The sequence below is a fragment of the Arachis hypogaea genome, chromosome 16 (assembly GCF_003086295.3).
Source record: "Arachis hypogaea cultivar Tifrunner chromosome 16, arahy.Tifrunner.gnm2.J5K5, whole genome shotgun sequence".
In the NCBI taxonomy this organism is placed as follows: domain Eukaryota; kingdom Viridiplantae; phylum Streptophyta; class Magnoliopsida; order Fabales; family Fabaceae; genus Arachis; species Arachis hypogaea.
In genome coordinates this window covers 12801073-12820508 of record NC_092051.1, presented here as the reverse complement: position 1 = coordinate 12820508, position 19436 = coordinate 12801073, and the positions used below count along the sequence as shown (strand labels likewise).

The window sequence follows — 19436 nt, the reverse complement described above, 5'->3', positions numbered from 1 at the left end:
AATGAACAATATTAATTCTGTTTAAAAATTTTTAAAATTAAAATAAAATATTTAAAATTTTTTAAGATTGAAATAAAATATTTAAAATATTAAAGACTAAATTATTACTTAGTTCAAATTTTAAGAAGCAAAATAATATTTTATCCTTTAATATATTCTAGATTTGGAAAACGGGCACTCATTTAAAAAAAATATATATTAATGATACATGATCAATTGAATCAAGAACTACTAATTCTTATTAGAAATCTCATGAAAGAAGTTAAATAAGCCGGTAAGTATTGTGGATGGCAGAGTAAAGTTGAAGCTAACATAAACAATGCGCATTATGTCGAATACAAGATTAAAAATAAACTCAAATCAGCTATTAAAGTTAATTATTAATATAAAAATATACAATAATTAATTTTAATGTATAAATAATATTTAAATAAAATATTTATATAGTGTCAGAAATGTTAAACATTAAACAAGTCTTAACGCCGCCGTATTCTAAATAATTAAACATATATAGTTATAGTGCTTGCCTGCTTGGGGTTGCTTCAAAAGTGGCAGGTAGATTGCGGTGGTGGTTAATTTTTCCTTAGACACTTAAATCCACTCGATTATATATCCCTTTTCTTTGTAACTTTATTGAAATCTCACCACCCACGCTAATGCAATGCAACTTGCTTCATCATATTTTCCTCATTAAAAAAAGGAACAAACATAACTCAAAAAAATATCAAATCATCAATGGACCAATTAAGATAGTAGCTAGGTCAGTGTATTACATCATCAAGATGGCACAGTGCCACTTCTTCTCTCCATTTTATATATAATGTTCTCCATTCCGCAACAAAACCATTAACCAAGCCTCCATAACGGTTGTAACTTTCATTTCACCAAAATGGCTTCTCCATTTTCACTCCTCAATCTCATTAGCCTGTTGGTGTTGCTGTTTGTTCTGGGCTACACGGTAGAGTCACGTGACCCATTCGCGTGTGACCCAAACAACAGCAACACCAATGACTTGCCCTTCTGCAAGGCAAGTCTGCCTATAACGGAGAGGGTGAGGGACTTGATTGGGAGGCTGACGTTAGAGGAGAAGGTGGGGTTGCTGGTGGACAATGCGGCGGCGGTTCCGAGGCTTGGGATGAAAGGGTATGAGTGGTGGTCGGAGGCGCTTCATGGGGTGTCAAATGTGGGGCCCGGGACCAGGTTTGGTGGGGAGTTCCCTGGCGCCACCAGCTTCCCTCAAGTCATCACTACCGCCGCTTCCTTCAATGCCTCTTTGTGGGAGGCCATTGGACAGGTTACATCATTTCTTATTTCCCTCTAAATCATAACCATAGTCCTAAGTTTAGAATAAGACATGTAAGAAATTAATAAAACTTAGCTTAATTGCTTGAATTAGTCGGTTTTCCATGTATGAAAATGAATAAACATATATATATATAACACAACTTAATTATTAATTTTAATTTGATTCCTTTTATGTTATAGAACATATGTATACTATTGGCTAACTTCAAATATATAAGTTCTAGAGATTTCACATTTTTAGTTTGGTACATCAAGTTCCACATTAAAATAAGTAGATTTTTTACTATTTAATACATTAAAATTTACAATTTTGTGTATTATAGCTTGCATGTATCTTAAAAGTGTTCTTATAGTAAAGTTCATTTAAAAGAAAAAAGAATAGTGATAAACTGATAATATATACATATCTAAGTAGGAATAGATAAAATACCTAGGGACCCTTTTTTAATGCTATCTTCCCGAAGAAAGTGCCTCACTTTTGCTTTGTTTGTCCTTCTCTTCATCATATCACTGTTTTGTTTTTTAATGAAATTTTGGTAACTTGGTGAGTGTTGGGTGAGCTGGTGCAACAGTGGTTTACACTTCACAGTAGCAAATTGCAATAAAGTGTGTTACTTAAATGCATTAATAATTGAGCATCAATATAAAATACATGATAACTTATATATTTTTATCAAATAATCCTCATATTTTTTTTAACGAAGATAAAAAAATTATCAAAATAATTAATAAATATTAAATAAGATAAATTCTGATTATTTTTAACTAATATTTTTATTATTAAATATTTTCATTTTTTTAATCTATATTTCCCGCCCACATAAATGGTCAAGAACATTTCCGTATAGCAATGACAGTAGTCCAGCCATTCAAGAAACAGAGCACCTTTAAAACCTATGTCCTTGTTGACTATAAAATGTGTAACTCTGTGCCTGGAATTTTGCTCATCATTTATATCTAGTTTTACTATTCTGCTCATCATCATCAATGGGGCAAGAATAATTGCAAATCAGTGGCTCCAAATTCCATGATGACTCAGAAAATTAAAATATATAAAAAGGAAAAGAAATAGGATCTTGTTAACATGTAAAAATATATTCTTAATTAAAATCAATAGCTAAAAATACTAGAACACCTAATATCATAGTACATGAGAAATGCTTCCTATATGAGATGGTATTTTATTACTATATTAACCGAATCTTTCTCTCTTTAGATTTTGATTTGCTCAGTGATTGGTTCACCTCAACTTGCAATATCATTCATTGTCTTTATGGCATGTTTATTGAGTTGTCTCACTTCCCTTGAGCAACTTGCACATATCATGCCAGTCTAATAATGCACCAGCAGTCAGCACTCACAATTTTCTAAGTATATCAATAACTATAGCCATTAGCCAATAATAATAATAATAATAATAATAATAATAATAATAAAGTTTTGGATAAGGTATAAGTTAAATGTTCAAAAGTAAAAATAAAAAGAAAAATTGTGATCTTCTATGAGCATTATCCTAAAAAAAAATGTAATGCAAGAAAACTTTGTGAATGAGGTACTATACAAAAGCGTAATGTAAGATTATTTTTATATCCTTAATTAATGGGTAATGGTTGCGCAGGTTGTCTCGGACGAAGCAAGGGCAATGTATAACGGAGGAACAGGTGGACTAACATACTGGAGCCCCAACGTGAACATCTTTAGGGACCCTAGGTGGGGCCGTGGACAAGAAACTCCCGGTGAGGACCCTGTCTTAGCCGGTAGATATGCTGCTAGTTATGTGAGAGGCCTACAAGGAGCAGACGGTAACCGGTTGAAGGTCGCTGCTTGCTGCAAACACTTCACCGCGTATGATCTTGATAATTGGAACGGTGTGGATCGCTTCCACTTTAACGCAGAGGTCCGCATCATTTATTATTTTTTGTTTATTGATTATTATATTATGGTGCGGCACCTCCCTATCTTTACTATGTTACACGTGAATAGGTACGTGATTCTAAATTCAAGCATACTAGCTACATCAAAATTAATTATTAATATAAAAAATATACCAAAATATAAAATATATATTAAAAATAAGTTAAATATAAATATATAATAACTAATTTTAAAAATAGTATTTCTGTTTTGATTTTGTAAGTTTGTATCGGTGATTTATTGAACGAGTAACGCATGTGTGGTGCCTCATACTATACTAATGTTAACAAGTTGACATCGAAATTTATTTGCTATGGGAATTGTGGGAATCCTCTTAATGCTGATATTATAATTCAAGATTTGTATCATAACTTATGTTCCTTTTAACACTTTAGAAAGCCTTAGGAGTTGTGGGTCCATTATGTATTCCTTTTTCGTTATGCTGTTTGCGACTTTGGATTCTTGAATTCTGTTGATTTTATTAGTGGATAAGGATGGGTATGAGTCAGATGATTGGACTTGAGATAATATTGTATATATTCTTTCCCTATCCTTGCTTAGAGATTAATCAACTTGTAATTGATGATAACTTGATAATATATGCAGCATAACAAATTGACATGACTCAAATATAATTAGCGAATGTAGGATGTGTATTGTGTAGGTGAGCAAGCAGGACATAGAGGACACATTTGATGTGCCATTCAGGATGTGTGTGAAGGAAGGCAAAGTGGCGAGTGTGATGTGTTCTTACAATCAGGTGAATGGTGTCCCCACTTGCGCCGACCCCAATCTCCTCAAGAAAACGGTTCGTGCCCAATGGGGTCTTGATGGTTACATTGTATCTGATTGTGACTCTGTGGGAGTCTTCTATAGCAGCCAACACTATACTACAACGCCTGAAGAAGCTGCTGCCGATGCCATCAAAGCTGGTTTGGATTTGGATTGTGGTCCTTTCCTTGGGCTTCACACCCAGGATGCAGTCAAAAAGGGCTTGTTGGCTGAAGCCCATGTCAACGGTGCTCTAGCAAATATTCTTTCAGTCCAAATGAGGTTGGGAATGTTTGACGGAGAGCCATCGACCCAACCATATGGGAACCTGGGACCAAGAGATGTGTGCAGCCCGGCCCATCAACAACTCGCCCTTGAGGCCGCCACGCAAGGAATCGTACTCCTTAAGAATGATGGCCCATCTTTGCCTCTCTCCCCAAAGCGTCACCGAAACTTGGCTGTCATTGGGCCCAATTCTAATGTCACTGCCACAATGATCGGCAACTATGCGGGTATTGCTTGCGGGTACACAAGCCCCTTACAAGGAATAATGAGATATGCACAAGCAAATTATCATATGGGTTGTGACAAAGTCGCTTGTATTGATGACAAGCAAATTGGGCCGGCTATAGAAGCAGCCCGTCAAGCAGATGCAACTGTTTTAATAATGGGCCTGGACCAATCCATTGAGGCTGAAACCGTTGACAGGGCTGGCTTGCTTTTACCGGGCCACCAACAAGATCTCATTTCAAAAGTAGCAGCAGCCTCAGGAGGCCCAACAATTTTGGTGTTAATGTCCGGAGGGCCTGTGGACATCACTTTTGCGAAGAACGATCCTCGAGTTTCTGCCATCTTATGGGCCGGGTATCCGGGTCAAGCCGGTGGCGCCGCCATTGCGGATATCTTGTTTGGAAGTTCTAACCCAGGAGGTAAGCTGCCTATGACATGGTACCCACAAGAGTACCTTAGAAACTTGCCAATGACAAATATGGCAATGAGATCAAGCCCATCATACCCAGGAAGGACATACAGATTCTACAAGGGCCCAGTGGTGTACCCATTTGGACATGGGCTTACATACACCCATTTTGTTCATAGAGTAGCTAGTGCACCCAATTTGGTGTCAGTTCCGGTGGATGGACATCGCCGTACAAACAACACAAACTTGGGGAACAAGGCAATTAGAGTGACTCATGCACGGTGTGGGAAGCTCTCCATCACTATTCATGTGGACGTTAAAAATATGGGCTCAAGAGATGGCACTCACACAGTGTTAGTGTTCTCAGCTCCCCCTGCCGGGGGTGGTAATTGGGCTCCACAGAAGCAACTTGTGGGCTTTGAGAAAGTCCATGTCCCTGCACAGGCCCAAGAGCGAGTCCAAATCAAGATCCACGTGTGCAAGCTGCTTAGTGTAGTGGACAAGTCCGGGATTAGGAGAATCCCAATGGGGGAACATAGTCTTCATATTGGTGATGATGTTAAGCACTCAATTTCACTTCAAGCACAAGCACTTGGGATTATTAAGTCTTAAATCATTGTCTATTATTCATAGTGCAAAGGCAAACTGTTCATAGATTCATCCTTAAAGAATTGTATTCTAGAACTCTCTTCTCCTTTAGGATCTGGGGATTATCATTGTAATTGTAAGTTTGATTAAACACATTGGTATTTGGCAATAAGATATCCATGTTCTTGATACGAATCATATTGTTGCTGCAAGAACAAGTTACATGGACCTTGCTTCTGTTCCCTGCATATTATTACCATTATTTTCCTTTTTGCAACCAAACTTGAATGAAGTTGGATTAGTTATAGATTCGTGAAAGTGATTGTAGATGAGAGAACAATAAATGGAATAAGTTACAACTGTACAATCAATATTTATTTCCGGCAACAGAATAAAGCAGAGCATTATTTTTTGGGTTGAGAATGTTGTTACCACGCGCGAATACCAATAGATGCAATAATGCATACTTAAGTAAATATAAACAGTGAGTAGCAAAATTCAATGACTTGCATGCAACGATGACTATAACAACCTACCAGTTACCAGTACCAAGAAATAAATGGGCCTGCACGTTTGAATTGCCTTTTGACTTGGTGTAATAATATATATAGTACCAGTAGCTAAGTGGATATATACGAGTTGAATTCTTTTAATTTTGTTAACTATATAGCTAGGTGTAAGTGCATGCATTAATGTCCTGGATCGGCCGGCACAGAATGTTTACTTAATTGGATTTACTACTACAACAACTAGTAGAATAAATTAAAGTGATGCTTGACTTTGAATTCAAGTTTCTCTTTTCCAAAAATCTATACTTGAAGCTGGGTCGATCCATTGATATGTAAGTAGTAGTGTTAGTTGTTGTTGCGATGGATGGATGCATGGCCTTTTAATCCTTTCTTTCTTTCTTTCTTTCTTTCCCGTAAGCAAAAGGAATAAGGGGATAGATGACAGGGCAGAGGGCAAAGCAAGCAAAGTAGCTAGCTTGGTAGATAGATAAATCAGTGTGACAAGAAAGAGCTTTTCTTCTTTTTTCTATACCAAATTTGTTGTTACTCATCAGAGGGCTAATAATAAGCCTTTACCAAAGATAAAGAGAAGGTTCTTATTGATTAGGGTTAGGGGTATGTCAGTTTCATGAATGCATATGCCATGTGGCATATGAATCGAATCGTTCTCTTAATCTTCACGCTTACTTTAACACACTATACATGTTTCCAATTATTGGGGTCATATATATACGCCTCTCGTTAATCTCTTTTTGTTGTTCAATGACCGTAATTAAAAGCTAACACTTACATACATGCACTATTCAGCTTAATGCTATAAGGATATGTCTCCATTGAATTGAATCACGTGATGGCGACTATTATGGGATTCCATTTCCATGCATTATTAATTATTAATAATAATATATGTGGAAGTCTAATTTATGGGAATTGGGTCAGCCGAATTAACTGGTAAATGGGTGATCAAGCAAGAGGGCCTATATGAATTGTCAATGTCCTACATCCCATAAAATTCAGTTGACCCTATTTTCTATTTTTCATTCAAGATTTCAATTCCATTACACATATATATAATCCTTAAGAATATTAAATTTGTAAATAATATTGTTATGGAGAATAATCGTAGCTTATCTAGAAGTTGCATGCTTGAAGCCTAATAATTCTCCTTGTCAATCGCCGTGTTTGGAATCTGGACATACTAATCAATTGATTGATTTCATCATGAGCATCGGAATAACAGAATATGTCTTCATAAAATATTCAAATTGACTAGCTTCGAACTTGTTTTGATTAATTAAGTACTAATAATAATTACTAGTTTATCTCGTTTGGATATAATTGTTTAAATCTCAACCTCTCCCCCATTTTAATTTCCCGGTTTCTCCAAGAAACCAGAAGAATAATATATGATTGACTATACTATTGGCATTAATTAGCTTTCTTAATCAAACAGATCTAATTCAGTATAATGTTTACCACAAAATTTAGAGTTTGTGTAATGCTAGATTTTCAAAACTAAAATGATCAGTATAACCGTTAAATATATCATTTGAGAACATGTATAAATTTTGATTTGTGCATGCAATAATGTGGCTAAAATTTGAATTTGAATTTGAATTTTGATGCATTAGTCACAGCTGAGATATGAAGAGAACAGAATACAACTTGATTAAGCTGGCCTTGTTGGGCATATAATTTGATTGAAGCTAAGCTAATAAGTTATGTTATATAGTTTCAAAGGCAAATGCAGGGTGCACATGGGTCACCATGTTCACGTGAAATTCCATCCACAAGACACGTGCTTCCCACAGAGGTTCCCTGAACTTTAGCAGACTATACTTTGAATACATAACCACATTTTACCCAGCCATTTAACTCATATAGATAGGAAATAATAATAATTAAAATAATTAAGACTAATAATCAAAATAATTCTTCAAAGATCGTGTATTTTTTGAAAGATTAAACATTTTTAATTAATTTTTAAAAGATTTAATAATAAATTAATTTACAATATTAACCCAACGAAAGTAAGTGACTTATTGTGCCGCCAAATTAAAGAAAAGAGCATAGTGGCATAGTGCAGAGAGCAAAGAAAAAACCTTATCCACGAAGGGTAGTTTTGATTAGGGGAATCTTTAGGGCCTAACGTCACACTCTGCCTCCTTGTGTCCAAACATGTCTTTGAGAATGGAAGCGTTTCCCATCAATCATCTATTTTAATTTTAATTCCCCAAAGTTTATTGTTTAATCAACCACTAAGATTGCCCATTTATTAATTAATTAATTATATGTAAATGAGGATCTTCTTGTATTGTACAAGCAATAAGCAATATTTAATGGCCACCCTGGCAAAGTGGCACCTTTAAGAGAATCCTAAGTTGGGAATAAGCTTTTTTATTATTTAATATTCTCGACCAACAAGTATTGGATCCCTCGTAATAATAATTTAGCTTGGCTTGCTAGTTACATAACACTTTAGAATAAGACTCCACATACATTTAGTATTCCATCAACTAACAATATTGCTATTAATTCTCACAATTATTTTTGCCATAATCATTTTAGTTAGTTGTTAGATGAAACAAATTAGCAAATTCATTATATATTTTCATCAATTGGTTGAAGAGCGTTAAATAGTGCATCAAATTAACTAACAACTTAATTAGGCTGCGGAATATCAATAATTAAGAAGTTCGGTTTAATGTTATTTTCACATAGTCACTAATTATCAAGAGGAATGTTTGGCGATTATTAGAATTACAACTAAATCAGAGTTGTCTTCATTTCATAAATAAATAATAATGACTCGTACAATATAATTCTGATATCATGCAGTTAGGTGGTGCAACCATATTAATAACATAACATAAAATGGTCCCACTTTTCACATTACTATATATAATGCAGCCTTTTCGGGTTTCTGGTTAAGGCAGTGATAATACAGTTTATTGCAACAAATTCAATTATAGATGATTCAAATAAAAATATACTATATGTTATAGGAGTATCTAGCTGAACTACTAAATAAAATGGGATAAGATAGACTAATAACACAAATTAAACAGTTGAACCAAAACGCAAGAGACTTAAACAGTTAAACTAATTGTTACGATGATTTTACTCAGATTCTTCACACACTCAAGTTAATAAAGAGAAGTTCAGTTTCAACGGTAACGGTTGGTTACGTTCACGTCAGTACTACGATAGTATAATAAAATTCAATTCTCCTTTTAATTAACAAGAATTCAAAGTTGGAAAAATAGTATTATTTTTCATTTGTAAAATAAAGAACATCCAATAATAAAATTCATTAATTAATAATAATTCATAGTTGGAAAAATAGTATTATTTTTTATAAGGAAAAGAAGCGTTATTGGGATACAGAGAGAGTAGTAAGTGATTATTGGCATTTTCTGGTCCACAAGTCAACTAGATCTATAACCGCCCGATGTGATATGCTTCTATGAAGGGCAAAATTAAGTATATAATTCAGGAAAAAAACAGACAAATTTTGCAAACTTTAATTTCCAATAATTTCAAAACATTTTCAGACATTTGTATCCGAATTAAGGGCATCAACATAACCAACCTTACATGTGGAATGGTGGACAACATAATAATTGGCAATAATAGGAGTAGAATGGCAACCAAATAAGGCCAGGTATATATAGTGTTTTAATTTAGGAAGAAAAGAATAAAAATTAGTCAATATAAATTTTAATTGTGTTTTAACTTCTGCATATTCATATCATTTTTTAATTTTTAAATGTGCGAAATTTTTTTTAGGTAAGTATTAACTATTTTTATTCTTCTCAAAATAAAAATTGTGGCAGCAGCAGCAACTAAATTTACCGTGTACGTTAATCATAATTATTCTTGAGGAAGAGAAGGGCTTCATTATTAGCTTGGATAGCCATGTATATTTATAAATGCAACTTTAGTAACTGATTCGTTTTTAACGATACAATTATACAAAGAAAACTGGAAGACAGCATGTGTTGTATGGATTTGTTTTTAAATAAATAAAATAAAGTGAACTCCTTCTAAAATAACATGTAAATTATTTTTTATGACATGACTCATTTTAATTAGGGGTGTGTTTGGGAATACGTTGGAGAGGAGAAAGTGCGTTTAAGTGCTCTTTCATATTTGGTAACTTTTTTTTTTTTTTCTGAACGCTAACGTGATTTTGCATCCTAAAAGCTCGTTCACTAGAAGCGTATTACTCAACGTACGTTAGGATTGTTGCTAGTCATTATTGGTTTTTTTCCATCATTTTTTCTAAATAAAAAATACTAAGAGTATTAAAATAATTGTTCTAATTTTTATGTACTGTTTACTATTTTAATTTTTTATAATATGTATTATTGTTCCTATTAGAAATGATAAATTAAATAAAAAATAAATTATAATAAAAATATAACTAGTAAAAAATTAAAATCTAAAATAATAATAAAAATAAGATTATTAAAAATATTTAAAAAGAATACTAAAATATGTTATTTTATATATTATTTTTAATTAAATAAATATTATTTTTACTAAAAAAATACTTAAAAAATTGTCATTTTTATATGTTATTTTTAATTTTATAAATAAATATTAAGTTTTATTATAATAATAAAAAATTATAATATACTAAAATAGAATATTATAAAAAAATACTATATAAAAAATACTAAAAATATATAAAAAAAGATTAAATATACTTAAAAAATAATATTATAATTTTATATTATATTTTTTAGTAATTAATTAATTATTTATTTAGAAGTGATTTTAATTAATATTATCCAAACAATATTTATTTTATCAAAATTAATTTTAATAAAAATTGCCAAACATAAATCAGGTTGGCACAAACTTACTTCTACCCAAAATCAATTCTACAAAATCACTTTCATTTAAATTTCAGTTTAACCAACGTGAATCCAAACACACACTAGATGTTTAGTTTTAGTTTGAGTTAATTTAATCTAATAAGAGTTAACATCTTAACTAAAGTAGAACTATTTTGTAATTACATATTTTTTTAAGATGGCTATTTATATAATTTTTGTAAATACTTGTTCATTCACATTCATCTCATTTACTTTCAACTTCAAAATATGCACTTTTTTCTTGTCAAAATTATCTCTCTAGCCACCCATAAATCAAATCTAAGTCTTGATAAAGCTAAAATCCAAACTCTTAATGGCAGTTGAAAATATCAAAAATTGGATACTCTCTTAAACTAAGAGAAATACGCAAAGATAGTATAATCAACAAAAGTCCAAATTAGCCATAAAAAATTGTTGTGCCAGATTAACAAGACTAAGCTAACCTTCTTTAGTCGAAATTGCACAATAGCTATTATGATAGGAGCAACAAATAGTGTTATGCAACCATGGTTAGAATAAATCTACACCAAAAACAAATGTAAGAGAATTCTGAGGGAATCGTCAAAATTTTTTTGAACTCTCATCCTAACAAACTTAAGAATGTACATCAATATACGAAATTGCAGCCTCGTCCTTAAAGGCTGAGAGAAGGCAGAAACAGAGACTGAGTGAGAGGGAAGGATAGTTGAGGACGGCGACGTTAGTTGTGACGACAGCAGCGGCGATGTTTTGGAGGTCGGCGACGGCACGACAGACGGAGAGAACAGGACATCCAATGAGGCGGTTATGCTCGGGTGGCGCAACGACGGCGACGGAATGGAGGAGGAGCAACAGGCCGTAAGCCATTACCGAGAATCAGAGTTCATTCTCTGGAAGCATGATTTGGAGAAGAAGCAAAATTCAGTTTTTAATATTTTAATAAATTATATAATTATCCATTTTAAAAAATAATTTAATTACAAAATAGTTTAACCATAGTTAACATAATAACCAATTAAAGATTAACATATCATAGAGAATAATTAACATATTATAAAAAGGGCAGAGTAAAATTTGCAATAAAATAAATACAAAATTTTCGAATATAAACACGGGTTGAAAATATTATATTTTCCCTTATTTTTCTTACTTAGCTTATCCTCGTAGAGAACGAGTTCGCAACACATGTATCTTATTCTTAGAAAGAACAAGATAAGTAATGACGTATTAAATGTACCACGTGTACAACCGAGATAAAAATAGAAAATCTGCACTAAATGTATTTTTTTTGCAGTGAAGATAAGATATGTTCATAAATATTTTATTTTCTATATATATATATATCGTGTTGTGGAGAAGAGTTGTAACCTCTTCTCATTTTGTCACTTTGACTTTTTAAAAATTCCTTTTAAGATTAAGAGAGTTTTGGAGAAATTCTTGAGTTTTTTGCACTTTTCAATGATGCAAGTACGTTCTCCAGAAATTAATAAATTAAATACGAAAATGCCATATTATGGAAGTGCTTGATCCTAAAAATTTGATATCGGCGTTAGTTAAATTTTTTTAATTTTATTTTAGTTATTATTTTTAAAAACTTAGTTTAGGTAATAATATTTGTTTGAAGTACGTATTTTGGTAAGTAGTTAATATAATATTTTATTTTAGTTTATTTTAGTTAATCTTTCATTCTAATTTAGTTTAGTTAGTTAATTTTTTTTACAAGATATCTATGTTAGGATGGAATAGTTAGTTAAGCAGTGATATTATTTTTAAGTTTTAAATGTGTTGTTGTTAAAAAAAATGGTAGAAAAAATATTTTTTATTATATTTGTATCTGTTTAAGTGGGTTTTGTTACAAAACATGATTTATGTCATACATTTTTATAGAGACTTGGGATGTTTTAGTCAAGGAGAATCAGTGCTACACTATGTGTTACCGCCTGATATTCTGATATTATACTTCAGAGAGGTTAGCTTTGAGTATGTGGTCAGCTCAAGACTTCTTCTTCAAAAACACCTTCCGTCTTTGTCAACAGATGGTGCCCCAATCCAAAACACATACATTCCACCTATCATGGGAGGTGTACTCTAAGATGTTGCCTATCACCTGAAGTTGCATACAGATGTATATGCTTCAAAGACACCTAGTTGAGCTCTGCTTGTATCGACAATAATACTTTAGATAATCAGACTTCTCACAACCTTATACTCCGTAGCTTGTCGAATACTATAATTCTTCATTCCATTTGCACAACTTTCTTGCTCCTGAATCGATGGCCCACCTTAAACTCAACGCTCCCATCCAATTTGTAATAATCTCTTACACCACCAATGCCGCAAAACGAATCCTCATCCATTTTCTCATGGTGCAGTGTGTGATAGTGACTAAGCACACTAGATATATATGTTAAGCATAGAAAGCGGTGGCGATAACCGAAATTTTCATCCCAGCAGAGTATCTACTACAAACCCATCCTCTTTAGAGCTACCAAAAGACCATTTGGTCTTAGGCTCTTAGCGATATAATCCTCATTTGACTAAGAGTTCTCCTCCAGGTGTTCGCTTGGTGTAGTCTAATGCAACGAAGATATAGTACTCGGTGTTCCCAATGTTAGAGATATAAATGAGCCAGATCCACCGTCATTAATCTCACAAGCCTCATCACATAGCTTCATGACCTATTTACTAAGATTCTCTCATGAACCTCGAACATCACATGCACATCACTACAAGAAAAACTTTGAGTACCGTATGATTTACTGTAAAAAAAAAACAAAAAAAAAATCAACGGTAATTAACTTACCATCGGATGAAATCAAATGGTATAAACCTCGCTGGTAAATATTTACCGTCAAAATTTTTTCGTCCGATGATAATTATCGTCGGATTTAGTAATGGAATATAGCTAGCATGACAATGGAATATGTTGGGCTCTGATATTATTATATATGATTGATTCCGTTGAGTGATAGCTTTCAGTTCATCTCAATGCTAGTCCTTCCCATAGTTCCTTAGCTCGCAGGATAATCAAAAAGTGCTAGCTTTAATAATATAATAGAATAGAATAAAGCACTGTCGTATGATAGTATTCAAGATCGAATGCTTGCCCTATTGCTTATTGGCGAGGAAGAAATCAAGAACAAGAACTAGGAACAAACTTTCAGACAACTCAACTGGGAAAGGGATAACTCTTTCTGCCCGACAAGAGTTCGTCAAAGAAAGCATTATTCATAAAGTAAGGGCTTTAACTGGCCTTCCTTCCGCCACAAAGACTGATGCGGGCGCCCTTCTCTTGTCGTGAAAGAAGTAACGAAAGGGAAGACATTTAGATGGTACTATTACCCAAGAAATAAGCTACTTATTAGTAAAACGAGTTCCTTTTTTTGCTGTAAATAGGAAGGAGATCGGAAGACAAACTATCTATAACCATAAAGTCTTTTCTAGTACGTATAAACCCCCTCCATCATAAAGATCTAATTGTACTCAAGAAGGATGCTTTTATATGAAACAAAGCATTAGCCCTAGGAAAGAAAGTGCTTGCTCACAGGCATTTTATGGAATAGACCTCTCGGTACCAGTAAAGAAATAGCGGGTCTTTACTATAATAGATGAGCCCCTAGTAGATGAGCTTATATTGTAAGTAATTGGCATTCTCGAATAGACCTCTTGAAGAAAGGCCTCCTTCTATAAAAAAATATGATTAATTACCTTCTTTAAGCAATTAGAACGATGAGGATAGACTCTAAATGGATCAAATTCAAAGGCGTGCCTTTACCGTGGGAAATTTTCTGACGGTAATATTAGCACTACATCAGCCGTCTCCCCCGCCATATTACCGGTGCATTAAGCAGATGGTAATGCCGACGAAAATATTTTTAGTTTTTTTTTTTTAATTTGACTGTATTATTACTATCGAAATATTTCATCGGTAATTCCGACGGTAGGATTTTTTATTTTTTAAATTATCTTTATTTTTCTATCCATCTCTAATGTACCCTGATAATTAACAATTGAAATAGTGCTTTAAACCTGATATGAAGTACGAAAATTATAAATTACTAATATGGAATGATGGTAACTGAAATATCTGAAACAATGCTAACTGTGTTACATTCACAGAACTATGTTTACATTCACTGAAATATATATTACAAATACGCAAAGTTTCTTAAAGAAATACATATCACAGAACTATATTTAAATTAAGCCTAATCAGATTCATCATCTTCTTTCTCTTGTTCACCATCCTCCTCTTCCGAGGTAGTTTCTTTATTAGCATTGAACTGCTCGTCTTCCTTTTCTTCATCGCCATTGACCCCGTCTTCTTCTTGAAGATCGTCGTCCTCTGGTGGAAGTGTGTCAGCATCTAGTCCAAGGTCAATGGTATCATCATCCATAACAGCAGCCTTAAGGGTGATTGGCTATTGGTATCAACGATCATTTTCAAAGGAGTTGGGTCCTCAATCTGGTAAGGTTCCTGACCCTCTATACTATTATCAGACTCGATGCGGCCTCTTGACTTAGTCTTACCACAACCACCCAACTAGACTTGCATGAACCCAAATAAGGCAAATAGTATACCTTTTGTGCATTTTGAGGTAGTATAAGAAGGATCGTAGAGCCTATATTTTCTGGTTACATGAACTTCAGTGATTTCAGAGTCTTTGTACTTTCATATTCCTTATCGCGAACTTGGATCATACCATTCACATTTAAACACACACACCTTGTATTAGTGTGATAGAATATTGTAATTCAGTTATGTTGTGCAACACACAAAACCAATTAAAATAACCCCACCTAAATCCCACGAACCCAAACTCAGGTGTTATCTATTTTATTTCCAATTGACCACTGTAAGGTATAAAACCGATATCCATTAACATTGTAATTTGGGTAGCTAGTGGCCTTATTCATTGAGCCCTAACTAAATGCAACTAGTTTTAAATTTTTTGTGTCAGTTAGCTGCACGATGACATATTCTCTTAACCAACGTGGAAAATTATTCAATGAGGTCTCAGGATTTGGCTCTTGGAATAACCTATATGATAGAATAGGATAACGAAGTTTTAATTAGATTAAGAAGTTAGTATCTTACTAATTGTAATATTTACGCAGACTTAAAAAACTCAAATGAGGTAAGATGAAATTTGGTCACAATTAAGCAATACATGCTGATGTGCGGCGTCAATTTCCTTCTGCCCTAACCAGTACTCACTACCGCACCCATTGCAGTCCCTTATGGCAAAAAGATTGGATATGTTATTCCACTTGATGAGGATTCTCCCCTCTTTTTTATTCCTTGTAACCCTAGTTCTACGTGACTCAACATGAGACTGAAAATATAATGAGCAAAATGCGAAAGTTTTCTTAGCTAGGAATGCTTCGCAGATGCCGCCCTCAATCCGAGCTCTGTTTTTTACGGTGCGCTTGAATAAACCAATCATCCTCTCAAATGGGTACATCTACCAAAATTGGACCGGCCTAAATAACTTTGCTTTGTACGATAGGTGGGCTCCTAAATGTTCCATAACATCAAAAAAGGACGGAGAAAATATCATCTCTAGCTTACAAAGTATAATGAGAATGTTCTTGTTCATGACTGTGAGGTCGTTAATGTTAAGTTTCGTAGCACATAACTCCATAAAAAAACTCACTTATTTATGTGAGGGGTTTCTAGATGTTGGCTGGAATTTCTCTGAAAGCGACAAGAAGCAAGGACTCCATGAAGACGTGACAATCATGACTCTTTAACCTAGCAAGTCTACCCTGTGACACATTTGTACACTTGCCCAAGTTAGAGGTGTAACCATCAGGAAACCTTAATCCTCTAATATACTTACAAATATTTTGTCTCTACTCCTTTGTTAGAGCAAACACCGCTTTTGGTTTAGTTCACCTCCCGTTATCAAGTCTCTTTAGGTTCAGATCTGACCGCCTGCAAATGTCCATCAAGTCTAACATAGCTTTATCGTTGTCCTTTGTTCGCTAATCGTCCATTACTGTGTGCATGATGTTATTAAACATATTTTTTTCAATGTGTATCACATCAATACAATGTCGAACCAAGTTATCTTTCCAATAAGGCAACTCCCAAAATATACTATGTTTAGTCTAATTATGCTTCCTGTCGTATCCCGAAGGTCTCAAACCTGCTCCGTTATCGATGATCCTTGGGATTCTACTAACACCATGCCAAACTTGCCTACCACCTAACCTCACGGGTGCCTCTTCTTGTTCAGTTGTATTCTTTTTAAATGAGTCCTTGTTGCGTCGAAAAGGATGATCCATGTCAAAGAATCTTCGATGGCAATCAAACTATGAATTTTTATCACCATTCGTCAACCAAAATGCCTTTGTATCCTCCATGCAATTGGGACATGCCATTCTGTCCTGAGTGGATGAACCTCACAATATGCCATATACAGGAAAGTCTTCAATGGTCCACATCAATGTCGCTCGCAGCTGGAAGTTTGTCTTCATCGAAATATCATGCATTTGTACTCCATGGATCCACAACTCCTGTAACTCATCCACTAAGGGCTATAAAAAGACATTTATTTTGGCCTTTGGATTGTTGGGACTAGTATGATGCAAGTTAAGAACATGTATGGGTGCTTCATGCACATTTCGGGACCCAGGTTATAAGGTGTCATCACTACGGACCAACAAGAGTACACGTTACCGAAATTGGCATTTGTTACAAACTCGTCAGAGCATCAATCTACCCTAACATTCCTGGGCTCACTCGCAAAAGTAGGATGGACCCAAACAAAATGCTTCCAAGCTTGTCCGTATGACGGATGCGTCATGATTCCACCATCTCTCTTGTTACTACTATGCCAGGCCATGTGAGGGGCTAAACTCATCGATGCATACAATTGTTTCAACTTAGGCATTAAGGGCAAGTAATGCATCTGTTTCATTGGAATTCTCTTTAACCGACATTTACCAATTTGTTCTCTCTCGACTTGGAACCTCGGTGATCTACAAAATCTGCATTTATTAAGGTTTGCATTCTCTTGTAATACATCATATAATCATTCAAATAATAATCAATTTTCATTGCATTTAGACCCAATTTCGAAACTAGCTTCTTTGCTTCGTAGTGGTTTCAGGGAATACCAGTTGACCTTACAGGTACCAGTTCGTGGCCCACTTATCAAAAGACTATTGGGTATGATTTGACTTTGACTTAATATTCATCATTCTAACAGAGACAGACAACTTCGAATGAATGCTCTCCTTGTACAAAGGTTTCGCAGCAGATTCTAACAAATGATAAAATCTATTCGCTTTCGGGTTATGCTCTTCTTCAGCCTCTTCCAATTTCATAACATCTGTTGCATCGCACACTATCTCGTTGTATCTTTTTTTGGTTAGCCTCCTAAGTCATTTTATCCATGTTTAGGTCTCTCACCATTCGGACCCTCGTTGATTGACAACCAGACCTATTCAAATTCGAGGCAGACTGGTTAATTGTCTGCTCATCCACTTCTTCGTATTCCATCCAATACACGTCATTGAACCCATTATGGTAGAGGTGAAGCGTTATGTCCGCATGTCCTAACCACTTAGTCAGCTGACACTTTTGACACAGATACCTAGACATCCCTTCAGACATAAACGGTTTCATGCTGAAGACATGCGCGACAAACATGTCAATCCCCTCAAAGAATTCGGGTTTTAAATCCTCCGACCATCGTTACCCCTCTCATATGTCCATAGACGATGACTTTGAATCATATTGAAACACACACCCTAAAATTCAATGAACAACAAAAATTATTAATTTTTTTAGAAAATTCGACAGAGTGTCCCCTATAATTAGAATCTTCCGCCGAATACAATTATCATTTTCTGACAAACCAAACACGTTTTAAACAATTTAAACGATAATTCGGCAGAACTTCTCCTTAATTCAATGACATCCATCAAATGAATATAACAATTTTCATATAGGAAACAACTATATGCATAAGTTAATAACATACAGGCATTCAATAAAACATCAAATCCTAATCATTCTAGTGTGCAATCCCTTATAACTCTACAATTTATCAGTAAAGAAGGGTTTTGAGAAGGCGCACTATGCGACCTTCTCTCACTTCCGTCCTAAAACTCTATCCTAGAAAAAGTAAGTCCAACATAAAATTTAAACAATTTATTATATTCAGAGATAGAAAACCAACTTAAAATATTACTATACAGACAACAAAAGAAGAAAACTCCAATTAAGCTCAGAGAAAATAGCACCGCACTAATAAAAAGGAATACTTATTAAATTCACAAGTTGAAACTAATTCGAAAACTAATTTAAAAAAAAAATAGGTAAAACTCATTATTCCAATTAATTAAAACCTAATCTTTAATTCAACTAAACTAACCAGAGGCATGCCAAATTTAATTTTTTACTTATATTAAATTAACACAACAACTACTAATAACATACTTCATTAAACAAATTTAACTACTTAATTAACAACAACCCTAGCAAAATATTAAACTCACAAAATAATATGAAAAAATATAATAATCATACTAACAAACCAATCTGATGATAATGGC

At 34.0% G+C, this 19436-nt stretch overlaps 1 protein-coding gene across 1 annotated transcript; it reads left to right on the top strand.

The window, feature by feature from the left end:
- The first annotated feature begins 585 nt into the window (after positions 1–585).
- On the top strand, positions 586–5688 carry LOC112756463 (probable beta-D-xylosidase 2). The gene is made up of 3 exons (XM_025805071.3): positions 586–1294; positions 2924–3202; positions 3884–5688. Exons 1-3 carry the CDS (start codon positions 890–892, stop codon positions 5519–5521), a joined length of 2322 nt encoding a protein of 773 aa, XP_025660856.1. The 5' UTR covers positions 586–889; the 3' UTR covers positions 5522–5688.
- Positions 5689–19436: the final 13748 nt, after the last annotated feature.

Bases quoted from the DNA above. Each gene is read 5' to 3' on its own strand.
- LOC112756463 (XM_025805071.3), top strand. From the start codon at position 890: ATGGCTTCTCCATTTTCACTCCTCAATCTCATTAGCCTGTTGGTGTTG. The intron at 1,295-2,923 runs GTTACATCATTT...ATGGTTGCGCAG, and splicing joins TGTGGGAGGCCATTGGACAG to GTTGTCTCGGACGAAGCAAG. The intron at 3,203-3,883 runs GTCCGCATCATT...TGTATTGTGTAG, and splicing joins GCTTCCACTTTAACGCAGAG to GTGAGCAAGCAGGACATAGA.